This window comes from Pieris napi, chromosome Z, assembly GCF_905475465.1.
Source record: "Pieris napi chromosome Z, ilPieNapi1.2, whole genome shotgun sequence".
In the NCBI taxonomy this organism is placed as follows: domain Eukaryota; kingdom Metazoa; phylum Arthropoda; class Insecta; order Lepidoptera; family Pieridae; genus Pieris; species Pieris napi.
In genome coordinates, this window is record NC_062259.1 from 8,411,235 (window position 1) to 8,431,314 (window position 20,080).

Genomic DNA, 20,080 nt, shown 5'->3' on the forward strand with positions numbered 1-20,080 from the left:
TGATATTTGGAATATGTAGCGGTGCTTACGATAGGTGAGGGGCGTGACGTCATTAATCAGACTGTAGCGGTGACGTCATCAGGGTGAGATAACCCAGAAGCTATTTACATTGATGATACACCCCAGTGAATAAATTGCTAAGCAAAATGTGTAGTTCATTTTGTGACTTGTAAACGGTAAACTTATAAACTTCATGTAAACGGAATTATTGATAAATTATATTTTTTTAAATTAAGTAACAGCCCGAAAAGTTTAATTTAATTAAACAACGCAGTTCTCATCGTTTAGATATAAATTCGTAATTAACAGTACCAAAGTGTGTTTGTGTGTGTTTAATTTCCCATAAAATAAATATATTTTTTTTTATTATAAATTTAAAATGTAATTTTAACAAGTGTGGTCCCGAAATAGATTAATATTGAATTTCTAAGACAAAAATTTTAGTGTTAATTTGTATCAAAAAAACACTCACCCGAACATTTAGTTGCTCTTAAGGTGTCAGATAGACTAGATGTACTGTATCCCTTACTGAGTCCACTTGCTAACTTCTCAGTTCCTGAAAATCATATTTATGTTATATCGTGATACAAGAATTGCAATAAGATAATTTTTTTTTAGAACCATCGTCTTTTGTCATCTTATACAGCCGGTAATTTTGTATATTAAAATTAAAGATATAGTTACAAGGATACGGAAGGGAATGTTTCGGTGGTTTGGCCATGTAAAAAACCTACGTGTAGGATGAACAAGGCAAACGTGGACGATGTGGACCAAATCCAGGTCATGCTAGATAAGTTAGAGAGAAGAAGACAGGGAAAAAGTAATAACCTACTAGCCTGTATGGTGAATGTCATGTGAATGATGGTATGGAAGGCGTGAATGTATAAATGAGATGAGCATGGCTGGTGGTTTCACTTAGAATTGGGTATTTATTAATAAAATAATTATTAATAAATACCTAATTTATTTATTTCTCTTTCTATCTTCTAGTACTAATATGAATATATTTATATACACCTCTTACGCGTTTGTACACAAAATAAAAATTAATAATGTTAAATAAAATTGGGTGCTATAAATAATTTTTGCTGAAAAACTATATTGATTTAATTTTAGTTTATCCTTAATTTTAACGACATGGCACTTAACGGAAGCTGTACATAAAATAATTACTATATTATTTGTCCTATCGGTATCGAGACCCTTGGTCCGTGAGGTCCTAGCGCTATAATGCTTTTTAAGGAAATAGCAAAAAGGTTAGTCGATATCACAGGAGACCAAAGAGCTGGCAGCTACCTCGGACAAAGATTTAATCTAGCTTTTCAAAGGGAGAACGCTGCCAGTATCTTCGGAACCTTGCCTAAAGGGTCTCCGTTTAATAATTTATTTTAGTTAATATATTTTAAGGTTAGTTATGTAAAATTAACATTGGTTAAAAAATATAGTTCAACACACAAATTAAATATGTTAGTGTATAACACGATTTTACTTATATCATTAAAAATCGCCTTAATCGATATAGGAAGTTGGAATTAAACAGTATCCCACGCTAAAAAGTTAATGTATCATGCAAGCCCGGAATCACTCGGCGCAATATGTTTTGGAACTATTTATTTATTGTATAAATATGCTGAGGCACTTATGGGTCGAGCAGAACGCATAAATCTAACCATAGCTAAGGGGAGTCGCATCATTACTGGTGCTCCTTTCGCACAATTAACTGTTCATTGTATTCGGCACGGTTCCCATGAAGCGGCATCAAAACAACGTGTGATGCGCGTGCGCAGTTATTACGCTCGCCATTTATTGTCAGCGATAGGAATTAAAAATCATGTCACTCTATCTAACCCATTATCATCCCTGATTTATACGTCGCGCACGAGTGCCCATTGATTGTGCTATAATTGTTTGTTTGTTGGTAATCCGAGGGATGAGTGAGACTTATAACCAACAAATGGTTTATTGTTGGTATAAGTTTACCAATACATGAAAATGTATCGATAATAACAGTTAAAGTTGTTTTATTATTTTTTAATCCGTAGATATGTTAATTGTTTAAGAAAATATCTTTATCGTTATCGATACGGTACGATAACATTAAAAATTAATTAGGCATAATAACATAGATTACAATTGATTAATCCGTTCGTTTCAAACGCATAGAACAAGAATTAACTATCAAAAATATCGCCGGTCAAATCGCTAATGAATATAAATTATGGAACAACCCTAGCCCTAACGTAATAAACATTAAAAAATCAATATTCACATCGCATCAGTTATTATTTATTGATATATATTTTATCATGATACAATCTAAAGTATACGGTAGGTATGGGTAATTGATGGCGTTTCAACTGTTTGAGATCGCGAAGGGCGGGAGAATTATTTTCGTGTTAACAACTCTTTAGCCCCTGATGTTAATATTCTTAATGGCCGTAAACATTAAATTGTTGCTCCCAATGGCCTATTTGAATAATAAATCCCCAGTTTATTAACTACAAAGTTATGTCAAGATGTTTTTCGTTTAGCAGAATAATTACTTCACATTTCTAAATTGTGTAAAGTAGTAGTCTAGAATTCTCAACTACAAGTTATCGAACCTCAGCAGTTAATCAATCGATATTTCTTTCCATTTGTATAACAAATACGAAAAAACCGTGTAAATATACGTGATACGTCTTGTGTCTGGCATAGGCAGACAGTAATCAAGTAAAAGTGCTCTTAAAAATGCAACGAAAACAGAAGTTTGAGGCCGTAAATGATTGAAAACATTTTTTTTTATGTTCACTAAAGGCTGGCAACGCATTCGCGAGCCCTCTGAGTGGTGGTATTACTTAACATGGTGAGCCTCGAGATCGTTTGCCCCCTGTTCTAAAAAAAACTAATTAGCCAGTTCCAGAGCTTATTTTACAATAAAATACATTGTAAGGATGTTTCTAACAAGTTTATGACTTGAAAAAACAGTCTTCGATACTATGAAAAAGAATGATAGCTGTCTACGAAGCCGTAGCTTTATTAGCCGTTTTATCAACTGCCTAGTCTCTTTACCAAACAGCGCTGTTCGCTAGTTGAACAGCGCTGTTTGGTAAAGTGATGATGATGTTCAGCCATTTGATCAAACAGCTAGGCAAATGACTTCGATCGATGACGTTACATTTCTTGTCCATCCTGTTCATTTCTATTTAGTTCCACTTTCTGCCACCAACACAAAACTGTCAATGTAGCAAACAAAAAAATTGATAATGTTTTCCAAAGTTTTATGAAAAATAATTGTTTTATGATAGCTAATTGTGTTCCGGCTACACTAACACACTGTACTTACGCCGAGTAGATATGGACATTCACTATCTGTCATGTAATTAAAATGAATGAATAATTTATTTCTAATAAAAATAACGTAAATCAGTAGCGCTACAACATCTAATACGACTGATACACGCCGTCAACTTTTTGGGTCTAAGGCAAGCCGGTTTCCTCACGATGTTTTCCTTCACCGTTCGAGCGAATGTTAAATGCGCACATAGAAAGAAACTCCAATGGTGCACAGCCGGGGATCGAACCTACGACCTCAGGGATGAGATTCGCACGCTGAACCCACTAGGCCAACACTGCTCAAATAATTTATTTACTAGCAACATTTATCTACGATTACATAGGGCAGGAGGCTGTACATGATACTGCCAGAAGGCTAGGTGGTTAGGAATTGGTACGCTCTTATCTTGAAGGACCGTAAGTCGAATTGGATCGGAAATACTTCAGTGGGGAGCTGGTACCACATAGTGGTGGCGCGGAAAAAATAGAATGGTTAATTTGCTTAAGTTTTTGTTGTGTATCCCAAAAGAGGGTAGCCCACCCTATCCTGGCACGTGAGTTTTGCACTAATTTTAATATTATGTAAATGTTCACGTTTGTATTCATTTTGTTCCGTGTTTGATATTCTTGGCTGTTGCCGCCACTTTATCATCGCAACATGAATAAGAAATATTTGAATTGTTATTTGTTTTATTGCAGTTTGCGTTGTTATTTTCTCAAATCAGCTCAGAGAACAGTGGAAGAACTGGTTAAAAACTCAGTTGTATAAGCAGGATTATCTTTTGTCCAATTAAGTAAGATGTGAATTTCTTATGAGATACTACCATACCTAAATACGGTTTAGTACTCAACACATTACTTATGCCGTCAACTAAGCTAATGGTAACACGGAATATTATGTTCATAAAGAATTTTTATTTGCAACTAAAATCTTAAGTTCGCAACAATCTGGCAACGCACTCGCAAGCCCTCTGGCATTGAGAGTGCCCATGGGCGGCGGAATCACCTAACATCAGATGAGCCTCCTGCCCGTTTGCCCTAAACTAAACTCGCTTAAAATGTAAAAAAATATCATAAAAGATGAAGACAAATTGTTTATTTCGTCGATAACAAAGCAGCGCGTCGTAAAACATTTCGCAAATAAAAGCATGACTCGATTCTGACTTGACCTCTTGACACCATTCTTCCTTAAATAATGCTTTAAACAAAGCAAAATACTGTCTTCCGTTTCCACATATAACGGAATTTTAAAAAATTACCATGTATAAAATCAAAATATCATTTATTCATGTAGGTAACCTGACATCAACAATTTACGCCGATTCTCAAATCAGGGCGTAGAACGGACGAGAAAAACAATATGAAATGGCAATAAACACTCCGTCACTCATATAAATCGCCAAGGCTTTTTTAATACAAAATGTTTGTAAGCATCTGCAACCATTACACCCTCCTCCTCATCACATTAAACAGATAATTTTTGTAAATAATGATGGATTGATAAATGATTTTTATACAACAAACTATCTAAGTCGAGTGAATATATTTTCATTTCGCGGCACTTAAATATGTAGGTAATGTATATTGTGCAATAGTAGAACCTTTAATATAATATAAATTACATTATATTGACTAAATGTTTAAAGTGAAATATATGATAACCGATTTATTTAAAAAATCGCCCGTCGGTCTCAACTGCCGGTCGTAATTTCAAATGCAGTGTTGGAAAATTCAACTGCACATTTTCCTTGACAATCAACCCTCCTCGTTAAGCCGGGAAACGCTGCCCCGGGTAACTTTCGAAATAATGAACTGTACGGAGATAATAAAAATTTATTTTTGCTCAAATAGTATTTATAAGGCAGCGATGATCCAGTCAGGGCGTGGTGGGCGTCACGTTGCCATGACAACAGGGGATGTAGGGTTTCCCGCACGCCCAGATCTCCCTTTGAAAGATTGTTATCCGAAGAAACACCCTACCTTGCTGTACCTACAGCCTCTGAGCAAAAGGGGTTTAACGCCAACGTTTAAAAACATATCTTATTTCTATAGAATAAGGTCGCTTTTAATACTAAAAGAATGTCGAATCGATATCATTTTCTGCTCAACAAATCTTTTCGGCAAAGGCGATAATATAAATCATAAATATCTTAACCGTTTTATGTAATACTAAAATATCTGTTGTATTTGGAAAATGAATAACCTCATTCTACTTTATAACGCTTAAGTTTTGATGAAAAATCCAATTTCAGAGATATATTCTTTGTGATCATGCTTTTTATATTAATTCTAGTCTCACGGAATCGACCAATAATAAAAACGATACTATAAAAATTTGCCCAGTTGCAAAAATCCTCTCCCAATATACCCGTTTTCTGTGGACTAATTGAATGTCCTCTTTAGTCGCGTGTATTGAACAGTACAAATAACAATATAGACTTCAACGATTTCAGGCTTTCTGGATACCAAGTTTATGAATAAGAACGACAATTTTAAAGGTTTATTGTATTTAGATTGTTAGGGATTTAGCACCACTTACCTAATGTTTTAGTCTTATCAGCTGGTCCGAGCATTGATTCCTCGGTTCTGGACGTCCTTCCGAAGCCAATAGTCGTGCCATCTTGACCCAACTGTCCTCCGTAAAAGTCACCGAATGCCGATGCTGAACCCAAGAGACTTGACCGATCTTGTAATGCAGCTTTGGCTTTCTCCACGCTCTGTTTCAGTTGCTCGAATGTTGACTGATGAAGGCGGTAAGGCGGCCATTCTGTTGTTGGCCAAGGTTCTTCTTTGAGTGCACTTCTTTTGAGTTCTAGAGCCCCACCGTAGGAGCAGCTACTTTCGTACATCGCAACTTTCACGGCACGGAGTGCGGTTGCACACTTCAGTCCGCGTACGTCGATCCTGTTGTGTTAAAATAGATATTCAGTACAAATAATAAACGGTATATAGGTATTAATTGGTAATTTATCAATAATTTAAACCGAATGAATTGTATGCCGCCGTTGTTAAGTGCATTTCCACAACCAAATCTAGTTTGGTTTAACAAACCCGGAGGATCTGGACTCTAGGTTGTGGTACTTATCTCTAATAAGTAAAATATTATTCTTGACTTGGACATATGGTAAGTTTATAAGAAAATATAATAATATTTATGTGTTATTTGTAGTTAATTTGTTCGTTTCTTAAAATTAGCTATTTCAATGGTATTATTTTTCCTTAAGTATCAGAATCGTATTACATTTGAATAGTAAAGATTATATCTACTATATATATAAATTAATGTATCAGCGGCCTCAGATTAATAAATTATTTACAGACACTGCTTAAATGCACTATTAATAAAAATAATTTTATGAAGAGCAATTTTAATAGAAACAAATATTATTTTGAATTTTATTCAGTATTGCATAGTTGTTTATAATGGTTGAAGTCGCGTGCTGATAGAGGACAAATCTTTGTGTTTAATTTATTTTATTATTATTTATTACTTAAGATGTCATGTGGAACATGGTGAAATGGTTGCAGCTCCTTACAAACATTGTGTGAAACAAAAAACTTGGCGATTAAAAAGAGTGGCGGAGAGCTTATTGCCAGTTCTTCTCTTCCGTTATATACGCCCTTGATTTGGAACTGGCAGTAAATTAGAAAAATTAATTTTATATTTCTTTTTTGACGTTCATAAGTGTACATTATGTTACATGAATAAATAATTTTTGACTTTAGACTTTGAGTCAATATTATATTATTTTTTCTTCTTGTCAATGCCACGTAATGAGTTGGGAATTTTTAATAAAGTTACCTAAGAGATACCCAATTTTATTTAATACGTAATAATACAGCAGGCCGACTAGGAAGTAAGAGATATTTTTGAAAACCCCTGTTTTCAGCGCAAGATATGAGACGATTACCTATTAATTATTCTTAATAAATCAATGGCGCTTCAACCGCTACTTGCTCATGGCCTAAGTATCTTAATTTAGTCATTTTGTTTGAAATTAGGTGATCATATGCTGATCACACACGTGATCATATTCATCACGATCGTATCTGACACACGTCCCCGATATTTTGTCCAGTTTTCTTTGAACTTACAAAAAAACAAAAGAAGAAAAATTCATTGAATTTAAATCACGACCTCAGTTGAAAATCTGTAGAATCTCTCTATCTAATGCTCAAACGCTATTTAAATCCTATGACATAATTAAGTAATATATAATTGGTGAAATTGTTATTTAGTGTTTCAGGGAAGCTTATCGTACCAAATTCAAACTAAGAAAAAAATCCCATACGTATGACAATTGTAAAGAAATACTTGAAAATCAAATAGTTAGGGCTAGTAGTAATAATGGCGCTACAACTTTTAAGATTTGACCTTTGATTCGTGATCATTTGTTTGTGTAATAGGTGATCAACCTTCTGCCTTTGTCCTCACGATGTTTTCCTCCCCCATACGAGCGAGTGTTTAATGCGCACATAAATAGAAAGTCCAATGGTCAATCAAAACTACGTCAGGGATTTGAGTCGCAAACCGAAGCCACTACACCAACAGTGTTCCTGATAGCATACAATATAAGAATAATACTATACAGACTTGATAACTTATTAGATGACTACGGTATTAACCTCGAACCAATTATATACGTTAGTCATATTTTGCCATGAATACACATAATTATATCTATTAAATTCACGCGATTTTACCTATAAAGTTACTGAAAGAATGATAACGCACAAAAGTCGATTATTCCTTATTGTACATTAGGCTATTGTCAACAATTAATTCCGAGTAATTTTATCGTAAAATATACACAAAATTTTGACTATTATCACAAAGGTATTTGAGATAATAGTTAAAATCTATGGTTTTTCTTGGACCACCAACTAAATAGTGAACGATACGTCTTCCTCACTATACTATTTTGGATAAAACGTACTAGGAGCACTGAGGTTAAACCAAAATGTTGTACTATTTAATGTTGGTAACAATCTTACTTCATATCGGAAATTCTTTTTCTTTTAGGTCGCTTTTCCTCTTTCTTGCTTATATCCGTGGTGACAATCAGTGTGGTATCACATTGCAGTGATACCACACGCATCCAATAATATCTAATATACACCGTCCTATGTAGATATCATGAGTTTAATATAGTAATAAACTATGTCGCATAACACTTAAAAAAACGAACGAAGATTTTCAAGTTTTCCTTTGGACTATTTCACTGTAATTAGAAACACGCGTGCACAGTTATAAAATATGGTATTTTTAATTTTTTGCAATTAATTAAAATTTTAAATCTACGATGGTAACGTAACCGTATCCATCTAACGACTGTTATGCCGCGCCTGCGCTGTGCCACTCCAATTGATAGCATCCGGCATAAGGGAAATGTGTCGTATAACCAATTTATTTACTGGTCGATTTGACCACAGACAACCAGATATTTTTAATAAAATATTACTGAGAATATACACGATGAACGTTCGAATTCGGAAATCTTACTCTGCTGAAACTCTTGCGCAGTTTTCGTAAAACAAAAGAGCTAGAAGCACGATTAACGTATTCCCTTTGCACTCATCTCCACAATGAGAAACTTCAAGAAACAAAATGTACCTAAAAGAGTATTCTCAATACGACACTAGTACTGGGGCAAGAATTTATATATTAATTAAAGTTATTATGTACCTAGAGAATATAAAGCAGGAGAGCAAAACAGGAAGACCGATAGTCCTTAAACGTACTATTAGCGTGAAATAGTTATGAAATATTTGGTCAGAATTATTTATTTTCTGACATAAACAAGATAGCAATCGATAGTACTTTTAGGCTTCTATATAAGACCCAAAGTATATTTTTAATGGTTAATTACACAGGTGTCACAACTATAATTGGGTATTTCAACAGTTCATATCCTGCGTTTTGTAACCTCAATAAATATTCAGTGTCAGCGATCACGCAAACATTACAAGCATGGCTTTATTATTTTCAGCATTCTGACTTCCTACGAAATCGTTGAGCGAATAAGAGCCTAATGCTATGGTATTAGGAACAACGACCGTTTGCCTATGCAGTATATAGCAGGCGCGTGGGCGCCGCCGAGCGCGCCACTTTACCGCAGGAAGTCTCTACATTACCTTATTATATCCAACAAAAAGTCTCATCCGGTGGTCTATCCTGCCGCTCTCCTCCTCAAGCATTGGCCTTCACCTCACACTTGACTCGAGCACGAGCATAAACAGTTTTATTATTGCCAATATTGGCTATTTTGTATTTTTCTAATAGATATCAAGCTGGACCCAATGTTTCAGGAATATCTACCTAAGTATCTTCTCATATGGAACTATACAAAGTTTTGTCCTATCTACTACGCTATACGATACTATTGAGAATAAAATAATATTTTATTCTCAATAAAATAATATTTTATTCTCAATTCAAATCATACATATTTATTTAAACACATACTTATTACTTATGCATAATTTAGTGTTTGTTAATGACTATAAAATCATCGATGAATGCTAAGAATATCTCTCTCCTCTCTCTTCTAGCAAGAATGCCCTACAATTAATAACTATTTAATAATCATAATAAAGAAGGTAGAATAGATGAGGCTGACTTTCCTCAAGCTGCTGCTCTTCCCGTAACCTAAAAGGATCTTCGAACATCCTAACAACAGACAGGCCGGCCTAAGGCGCCAGTGGCTAAGATGTGAAGTTGTATATATCCTTAACGGCCGAAATAACTTCTTTAGCGCGTTACAGTGTATGACGTTAATCCAGTGATTGTAGCCGTAGATTGTAGGTGTCGCTAAACGGACAAACAATTAAATAAGACTTATTGCAATGTAAAGAATGTGATTCCGGCGAAAATCATGTCGCCTGTGTAGCCAGGATAAGTAAGGAAGAACATAACGATCTTAATCATAGACGTACACGTATGTTATTGGTCTACTAGTAAGTACCTGAAAACCATATGCGAAGTGGGACCGAAAAAAAGGAAGTTGGCCACGTTTGAATACTGCACTTTAAGTCTTAGGATATGCGCCCGTTCTTGTGATATCTCGACATGTCGGACATGCATCCCATTGAGATTTACGTTAGATTAGTTGGGTAGGAACCTGCCTGTAGGAACATACATCCAATAGTTCTACACTCTTCCTTCAGTACGTAAACTTTCCCATCATTATTTCTTAGTAAGTCTTCTTCAAAGGAAATTATCAATTGGCTCTTTGTTGTGTTATCCGCGGCCAAAAACTTTTATGCCTTGATTTTCGACAAGCCAAGTCGGTAAGTAATGTGGCAACACTGTCTTCTTTCATATTTGGGTGTTGCAGAATCTGACTATATGGTTTCCACGGTAATATTTGGTTCATTTAGCGTCGAAATGTTCTACCCCACTCTCTGCGATTTTTAAAGTGTTAATAATAAATAAATGCTAATTATTTGACATTCTTGGATGTGTGTTGGTCTTTTCAGCACTTGTGGTCATGCTATATAAAGGTATATTTTAATATTAAACGTAACAATTTGTATTATTGTTCATCATTCGCGATATACTATCAACATGAAAATGTAAAATAGGTTTAAGCTAGGATAAGACCAATTGGCCTGGGCTCAGCGTGTGATCCCTGAGTAGGTTTGATCTCCGGCTGTGCACCAATCCATTTTATATGTGCGGTTGTACTGCGAAGGAAAACCCCGTGAGGCAATCGCATACCTTAAACCCTATAGTTTGACGGCGTATGTCGGGCTGATCACTTACATACTTGCCTATTAGAAAAACAAATGATCATGAAACTAATACGTAAATCTAAGGTCCAGACCTCAAAGGTTGATAACTGGATTCCTAATAGCGCATTGTAAAAATAACTTCAATGATAAACTTAACATTTGGTAGAATTAATCACCCAACTGGAAAAGAGATAGTATGTATTAAGTAGCTCTAAGCATATTGTTAGTAGCACTTAGTTTTGTACATTGCTTAAAGTGAAATAAACCTCTATAACAGATATGTTGAACAGAATATAGTCATGTCCGTCGGATCGTCGCCAAAAACGGCACCTTCAAAAGCATATGAATATTGTTTAAGATTACTGTAAAAAAAAGGGGCCGTTTTCGGTTTATTAGTTGATTGTTGAAAGTTATTCGTAAATCATACATTAAAAAAGCTAAGAATCATTTAGAAATACGTTATTTTAAATGCCACTAGATAAAAGCTTTTTTATTATTCTCACAATCCTTAGGTAAAAGATTAGGTCGAACGGCACATTTACCATGCTAAAAACATGAACTTATTTGTAAGGCAAATTACATACTGGACATCAACACGCATTACCATAGACACATAAATCGAGAGTCACAAGACAGCACCGAACACTTGAATAATATTCGCATAAATCATGGTGAATTAATTATTGTTTGAATGTATAGGAGATATATACCTGTCGCTAACACTTTCAATGTATATTGCATGGAGTACCTATTCGAATCTAAATAAGATATATTACAGGAAGCATTTTTAGTCGTCTGTTGTTTCCAAATATTTTACATAGAAATATCTAGTTCAATTATTATAAAATTTATTATTACTATAATATTTTTATGTGTTATTTGATACATTATGCATTCATTGTTTGACATTCCCGCCCCCACATAGGTAACATTGATGTATCCGGCCTTTGTCTTTGCTTAGGCAAATTAACCCTTTATTTATTTATAATTAAATTACAAACAAAACACATTTTTATTAAATTCCTTTAGTTAACTATCCTTTAAGTTATATATTATAAGTTAAACTATCTCATATGTCTTCGTATAATATAAAAGACTCTCTCAATGTAAATAGAAAATCTGTCTTATTTGTCGCTGTTATGGAACTTGCATTTATAAGAGTCAATAATTCAGTATAGGATACATTTGAATGGTCTTACCTGGAGTTAGTTTGATTGGCATTGCACGGATGTCGCGTTCATTGAGACGCCCAACACCGGACACACCACCGACACTCGGAACAACTTGTTTGCGCGGAAAAAAATAAACAAATCGATATATATATCTCATGAGCAAACGAGCGTCTGTGGACAGGAAGCTAGCATAATACCGAGTCCTCCGGTGGGCTAGGGTGGTGGAAACCACGCCTGGGGGCGGAGCTAGGCTTCGCCTGCGCGGATTATCAACCCCCATGCGTTTATTCGTTGATACCATCAAGTATCACTCAACAAAGGATGGCACAATAAGACAAAAATTTACGTTCTTTATCATATGTTATAACTATCATTAAAATAATTTCACACATCTAGAATCTTAAACAAAAAATAGCTAATATTTACTTAAAACTAAAACATTGTTATAAATGAAAAAACAACTGTTTCTGTGCGATGCTGAGAACAAATGCTAGAGAAGCACCTAGCTATGCACTCTATATACGCCTTAAATCTTTACGAAGATGGAATATTCAGTGTAAGTTTTGGAACAACATTATTTGTTTATTACAGAAGTGTTTCTTTTATTTAACCATAATTTAATTACTCATGATAAGCTAAAACTTTTAGATAATTATTTTTTTCCGTTCATTTTATAAAAAACACATTTTACAAAGACAAGGTTTTTCAAGCAAAATGATAAATCTTGTTTTTGTTCTAAACTTTTTACGATATATCTTCATATTTCTTCAAATTTAAGAATACAAAAATTGGCGTTCTGCCTACAAGGCTTATCGATGACGGTTTCGTTTGACCTTGTCCAAAAAACACATTGATATATATGTTGTTGTACCTCGAAAGCTAAAGTTTATAGCTTAGTGCGTTTTTAATTAGTTTTCACAACGTGGAAGCCATTTTGTTACTACTGCATCATATGGACCTGAAAAGAAGATGCTTTTTTTGTGTTGTGAACAGATTGTAAAAGAAGCGAAGCTTGGCCTTGTAGTAGTAATAGTTGACCATTGAAATCGTCAAACGTAGATAATTCAACATTATTATACGAAATTCAATCCGTTCCACTTCGACGTATGTCGTACGTAATATGTACGGTTTTGGTATTGTATTACCAAAATCGAATATATATATTATTTTAAGTAGCAACATAATATTTGAAGTCGAACTTAAGCTAAAGACCAAAGAGAGCTACGCAATACTTCTTTAATACCTAGCTCCGAGTTTCAGACACCATTAGGTACTATAGCATATTTCGTATGCTGCTAGTTATATAATATTAGTTATGAGATGAAGGTATTTTTTTTATTCATTATAAATTTTACTATAGTCATATCGGTGTATGTAGGTGTGTAGTACTACAAAGATACAGTAATTATGTAGGAAATAATTAAAAAAAACTTTAGAAGGACATCGAATAATATGCTGTTGCGATAGCTTTGGTCTATAATTTTATTTGAGTATTAATCTCTAACAAGCATCTAGCTCAGTCTACTATAGTTCTAGTTTTGTCCTCATTTATTTGTGGTGGAGTATAAATAGCGGTGAGTGTTATTAAATTATAACCGATTTCTTGCTGCATATGCCCTGCGATTCTGTAACTTACTTTTCGAATTCACACAGCGGTTTTCGCATCGGCGATCGCTCTCAAATCAGTCGTGAAGCTGAAAAGGTGGGAGCTTATAGTTTATTGTTTATCAGAATGCCAAATCATAAAATGACTGCTTCACGACTGATTTGAGAGCGACCGCCGCGCCGATGCGAAAACCGCTGTGTGAGTTCGAAAAGTGAGTTACAGAATCGCAGGGCTGATGCTATCGGTATAGCGATGTGTTTTCAAAATCGACTTTGATTATTATTATTTTTTTTAAGAAACGAAAGAATTTCTTTTGTTTACCAAAGACTTCGCCACTTCTTTCATTGTCGAGTATGGTTTAAAATATAGGTAACTAGCATCAACCATTATATTATGGGTTAAAGTGTGAAATTGCCAATTTGTACTGAGAAATCAAAATATCATCATTATCATTATTGCAAAGGATTGAAGTTTTTCCAAAAATTCAATCCTTTACAATAGAACTCTGACAATCTTCATTTGACAAATTATAGTAAATCATTTTCTTCTACATCCTGGGAAGACAACTTTTAAACATAATTTTTTTTAAATGTATTTATCTCAAAAAATATGATAGTCATACAGTGAGGAAACCGGCATGTTTCAAATAATAAAAAAATCTATATGTGTCAGACAGAAGAATAATCCTAAGAAACTACTTGTCTATGAAATAAAAATGATCAAAGAAACGGATTCAATCAGCTTTGTATGCGATGGGTTGTAGCGCCACGGGATTAATATTACTCACTGTTAATGGAAAAATCATAAGACAATTTTTATTTTTTAGAATTTAAGTCCAAATTCATACTTTCTAAATATAATTATTTTAATAACATTCAGAAGGGTATTTAATTCATAAAACAATCGAAAATGACCTATCACACGTCCGTCGCGTCCAAGCAGCCGAATAGAAAATGACATCAGATAAAGTTAATCAGCAAGACGCCCGCCCGTTCCTGACAGCTAAACGTTCTCGTCAGCTTCTTGGCTATACTTATCCTATTTCTGCTTGATTGGTCCTCTACAGTAGGATCGCTATGACCTTGGTCCTTATCGGAGGGATCTTAAGCTACCAATTGGTAGCATACAAATGTATCATAGACATAGACAAAAACACACACATATAAACACACAAAATAACAATAATCAAAGATAAAAAATTTAATAAAAAGATATTATGAGAGATATATAAATTTTTTTCCTTCTCGCTTCGGTTCGTTTCAAGTATGTAATGCGTGTATGCTGTGGCTGTAATTGGCCCTGGCTCAGCATTATGCTGAGGAGCAGAATGTTCCACAGCGCTGGTCATTCTGCCACAGACCACATAAGCTAGTTTGCGCCTTAGTCGCAAAAAAAAAGAATGTATTAATACTTAGTAGAAAATAATAATTATAATATTAGTAAAAGTTAGCAGTGTAAGTAATGAAGTCTTGTATAATGTGGTGTGAAGTAAATAAAATAAAATTAAAAGTTAAAAATACGAATAATTGTTAAGAATTAGATAAATTTTTTGGGCGGATTAAAATCTAGATTTCGTGGGATTTTTGTTGAGTTGATAGATGAATTTTATAGCTACGACTAAAATTAGACATTATGCTACCGTTTTTATCTAACGCTCGCATCAAGGCAAGTAGCAATATGCAATTTCTATCAGCAATGCATGGAACAAAACTCAATTATTCCTGAAATAACAAAATACCTGGAAAGAAAAAAAATATAAAAATGCAATGATGTAGCTACGAATACCAAAATAGCGGTGTACGTGATACCCTAATGACGGGGCTCCAAAAATTAGTTTACGTGTCACTTACTGCGTCACTGAACCATGTGTTATGCGATTTGAGTCTTCTTCTCGTATGAACGGACCAATAACTCCAGTTCATATCGATCGTGTGATATAATGTTGTAGGGGTCACGCATACCGGAGTCCAGTTGCGTTCTAAACGATTTGGGAACTCAAAAACAAAACTGCTAAAAGAAAATTAACGTGGCCCTAGCCGTCGCTCATTAACACAATTATCTCTGTGTGTACAAAATATACCGTTGTACAGGATTGTTGGAGGCAGGTGCATTTTAGGCTTAATGTTGCAAACGCCAATGCGCCCCAATCATTCCCGATCACCTTAATGATTCAGGTCACGCGCCCGATCTAACTCTGCACACGTCGAAGTCACTCAAACCAAGAGATCGAACGTAAATTTATAGTAATATATTTATTAATCATCGATTTTTTAATAAATTATTATTTACAGGTTATTTTACTTTATAACGATTTTAAGTGATGTTTTATACGGACTACTCTCAATAAGACATTTTTCAATCGGTGAAATAGCCTATTAAAATGTATTTAGAAGACTTAAAAGCATCAAGCATTGTAAATTGATAAAAGAGTTTACGACCACCGAGTATAATGGCACTACATAAATCATATTTGGACCCAAAGAGGTTTCTATGTTTTAGTTTTTGTACTAATTATTTGATACATAATAAGAGTAGAGTAGGGTACGGTAAATGTTTAGGTCTTACAAGTATTTGTGTCGAAAACAACGAACATACTCTTCAAAGCGTCAGTAGCCCTATTATATTTTCCCGGTTTGTAAAGTAGATAATATTTATAGGATGATAGGTCCAAGCTGCCATCTGACAACTGTTTTATTATTTATATTTTGCTGGAATGTGTCTGATCAAACAGATTTTTTATCAGTAATGGAATTGAAGTGCCTGCCTAAATATAATGACGCCACTGGCTGCTGCTTCTTTTTAAATTGGGGACTGTCAGATGTCAGGTTTCTTGAAGACACCTTAGTCGTAACAGTTTGGAAATAGCTCTGCCAGCAGCTGGTTCCACAATCCTAGAAAGGATGGAATTTCGCGACCTACCTCGACATTCGATGATGGAACTCAGTCGGAAATATTAGTCCGAACAATTCTTCAGAGCACTCCCCACGATAAATGCGGTAGGATATGCCGAGGGAACCAATACCACACCAAAGTATTAAGCTAATCGGAAAGAAAAGGGTCTTCGATGATTCGAGCAGCTCTGCATTGGATGCGATCGAATGAAAGGGTGAGAGGCTGAGGTGATAACAGTACTCGATATGGGGTAGAATTTGCGGATTATACATTTGCAAGCAGGGACCAGAGTGATGTAATGTTTCGCCTTACTGCACACCAAGCTTTTTGGAGGTTAATTTAGCCTAACTCTCCAAATCACCCTGAAACTGAACATCGGAACACCTATTTTTATCGGTATATTTTTTTTATAGGAGGCAGACGGGCAAAAGGCTCATGGATGGATGGAAGGATGGTTTTTTGTATTCTGCCTTGACGTCCGATGATGAAACTCGCTGCAGGTATTATTATTCCGAACAACTCCTCTGATCACTCCCCATGGTAAATGCGGTAGAAGATCCAGAGAGATCCCACATATCTACGCAACGCCGAGGGATCAATCCGCTCGGAAAGTGACTGGTCGTCGACGATTCGAATCGCTCTTCGTTGAATACGGCCAAGCGGAAGGAGATGGTACTGGGGAGCTCCCACCCAGAGGTGAGAACTGAGTGATCCATGTGATGCCGAATTTGCGCTTGATAGATTTTCAAGCGGTGGCCTGGGGTGAAGTACCGTCTCGCCTTGCTGAGCACACCAAGTTTCTTAGAGGCTAACTTAGCCTTTCAGGAGAGAGTCATCGAAGAGAGGAGTAGTTCTTTGGATTAGTAGTAGTTCGACAAAATTAATACCCAGACAGAGAAACCTAATAATAAAAATAATGTAATAGGGTTTCGATTTTAGACGCAAGTTTCTTCAACACTGCTCGACATCAACGCTAGTAATATTGGAACGGTTTTTTTTTAATAGCTTTTTTTTTAATATTATGGCAATAGTTTTGACTTTATGCCATTTTTGATAGCTTCACGCAGAGCGTATGAGCCACAGACAATGGTAAGGAAAACGAAGAATTTTAGATAGAACGTATTAGAACGGTAGGTATTAAAGTTGACCCTAGTGTTGTAACCCGCATATCAATGAACGTTGATTGACTGCAACATATCATTAATATGCAGAAGGAACAGTGTTCCATAACAGTATCTCAAAGTACAAAGCCTTGGGAAACTCCAGCATTTACAAATTTTAAGTAGGAGCATATAGCATAGCATAATTTATTATAATAGTTTTTAGTATTTTTTCTTCGTGGTACTTTGGCTTTTATATCTTTAATACGAAATTTTGTAGTATTATTATATTGTACGGAAAATTTCAAAATGTATCCATTTTTAGATTATTTGTATACAAGTTCATATAGCGTCAGTGGTGAGTGGGTCACGCCTGTTGAAAAATGACTTTGTCTTAGTGTTGCCAGATGGTCTCGGCGACGTAACCCTAGACTAACTTGATTTCCCCCCAGAAATCTCCTAAGATCCCTTCAAAATACAAAACATTATAATTATTGTGTAGTAAATGTAATTTATTACTGAATTTTCATGTAATTTTAGAATTTGTATTTAATTAAAATCACATCGTTCTTTGACAGCTCAAACGAATATACAATTAGTATGATTAACCACACGGATCCTATTCTTACGATGTGTTCGTACTTCAATTTAGTTCCAAAAATTAGGAACGTGATATATAATAGGAAAAAAACTGTATTTGGTTTGTTTTTGAAATTTCCCCTAAAAAAAACTCAAATATTCTTTCCCCCTATTCTGCCCCTAACTCGGTTGAGAAAACCCTAAATCTAGGGGGAAATCCGCTGATCTGGCAGCACTGCTTTGTCTTTCCAGTCATCTGTCACCGTTACTTCGGGTTCGGACTTCGGGGGTACCATTTATCATGACCATTTTGACCAATCACCAATGTTAAATGTACTAAGTACTTCATTAATTCAAATTATAGTAGTGAATCGTGTTTATTGAGTATACTCTTCGACCTTTGACCTAGATAAGATTATACTTTTCTTTTAAATGGGTGATAACGGATAAAGAGCGTGGTAATAAGTGATAAAAGCGTAATGCCAAAATAACCACAAAATCATAAATTATTTTTCCTGGAACAGACGCCAAAAACAAGGATAATCATCCGATCGCGTTTGTTTGCAGCATATTTTGTTACACCATAATTCTAATAATATAAGTTATAAGAGTTAACTAGAATCATAAAGATCAAACGCAGTATAATCGTGAAGTGAATATGGATAAAAAATTATCACTCAAGGAACTTATGACCGCCTATCAGAGATGGGTTATTAATAATCCATCTTTGGTAACAGACGTAGAAACAGTGGCGACGTGGTCCTCCTATTTTATTGCTGGTAAGATCAATAAATCACCTATCGTTTCAGAACTTGTATATGCATTATCTAAACTACTTTCCTTATTTAATGACAAGATTATTAATGCTGCCTATGGCAACAATGCTTCCCAATTCAGTTTACAAGAACAGATAAAATTATGGCTCACAATTGTCCATTATTGTGAAGTTTTTGTTGAACTCGCTGTAAAATACAAGTGTGGTACTCGTGGAAAGTGGACAGCAGCAATAATAATACAAATGTTTAAATGTTCGTCTGCATTGGTATTGCTCTATAGATTTAAAGATATACCTATACAACATCCCCCAATACCAGCATTACAACGAAAGAAATTTACTGAAACAGTTGAGTCTGAAGATAATAGAGATGCTTCATTTACCTTAAAAAGGTCTGGTAGAGTTATTCGTAGGGTGGAAGGTGCACCCCCTATAAGTCTTCGTGATTGGCAACCTATAAAAGTGGAAGACAACAGCATTCCGTCTGCTATTGAAATAAGAGATTTGAAACATGCAGAGTTAATACATATATTTAAACCAATAGTACACCTTGGTGCAATGAAACTATTTGGTACTAAATCCTGGAAGCAGTGGCTGATTGCTTTGGGATTAGATGTTGCTAGTTTTCAACTATACAAAAAGCACATGAATGAAATAACCTATGAGCAAAGGTTAGAAATAAGTAGAAGAAAGTTAAGTCTGGTTTTGTATCTGTTGAGAAGTCCTATGTATAATAGTTACTCCAAAAGGGTTATTGAAAATTTCCTTGAATCAACTTCCAACAAAATACCAGCAATGTCTTTTATTTGTCAACCTATAATACAGTATTTAAATCATTGGCAAGATATATACTTTTATATGTGGGCTATGTGATGAATTTATTAATTCATCAAATATTATTATTAAA

The 20,080-nt window shown here is 34.8% G+C and overlaps 2 protein-coding genes across 5 annotated transcripts in view; one reads left to right on the plus strand and one right to left on the minus strand.

The window, feature by feature from the left end:
- The window catches only part of LOC125062735 (DNA-binding protein D-ETS-3-like), a 58,616-nt gene extending 46,229 nt beyond the window's left edge, over positions 1-12,387 (minus strand). For 2 of the 4 annotated variants that reach the window (XM_047668837.1, XM_047668836.1), the window contains exons 1-3: positions 8,311-8,661; positions 5,855-6,219; positions 473-556 (exon numbers count right to left, since the gene is read on the minus strand). In XM_047668837.1, the coding sequence (XP_047524793.1) occupies positions 473-556; positions 5,855-6,219; positions 8,311-8,414 (553 nt within the window). In that variant the 5' untranslated portion in view covers positions 8,415-8,661. Of the gene's footprint in view, positions 1-472; positions 557-5,854; positions 6,220-8,310; positions 8,662-12,248 lie in introns of those variants that run through there. The other 2 variants (XM_047668839.1, XM_047668838.1) reach the window with 2 other exon arrangements.
- A 6,288-nt stretch (positions 12,388-18,675) lies between these two features.
- LOC125062706 (peroxisomal membrane protein PEX16) lies at positions 18,676-20,070 on the plus strand. The gene has a single exon (XM_047668785.1). It carries the CDS (start codon positions 19,057-19,059, stop codon positions 20,044-20,046), a length of 990 nt encoding a protein of 329 aa, XP_047524741.1. The 5' UTR covers positions 18,676-19,056; the 3' UTR covers positions 20,047-20,070.
- The last annotated feature ends 10 nt before the right edge of the window (positions 20,071-20,080 follow it).

Coding starts and splice junctions, on each gene's coding strand:
- LOC125062706 (XM_047668785.1), top strand. CDS start 19,057: ATGGATAAAAAATTATCACTCAAGGAACTTATGACCGCCTATCAGAGA.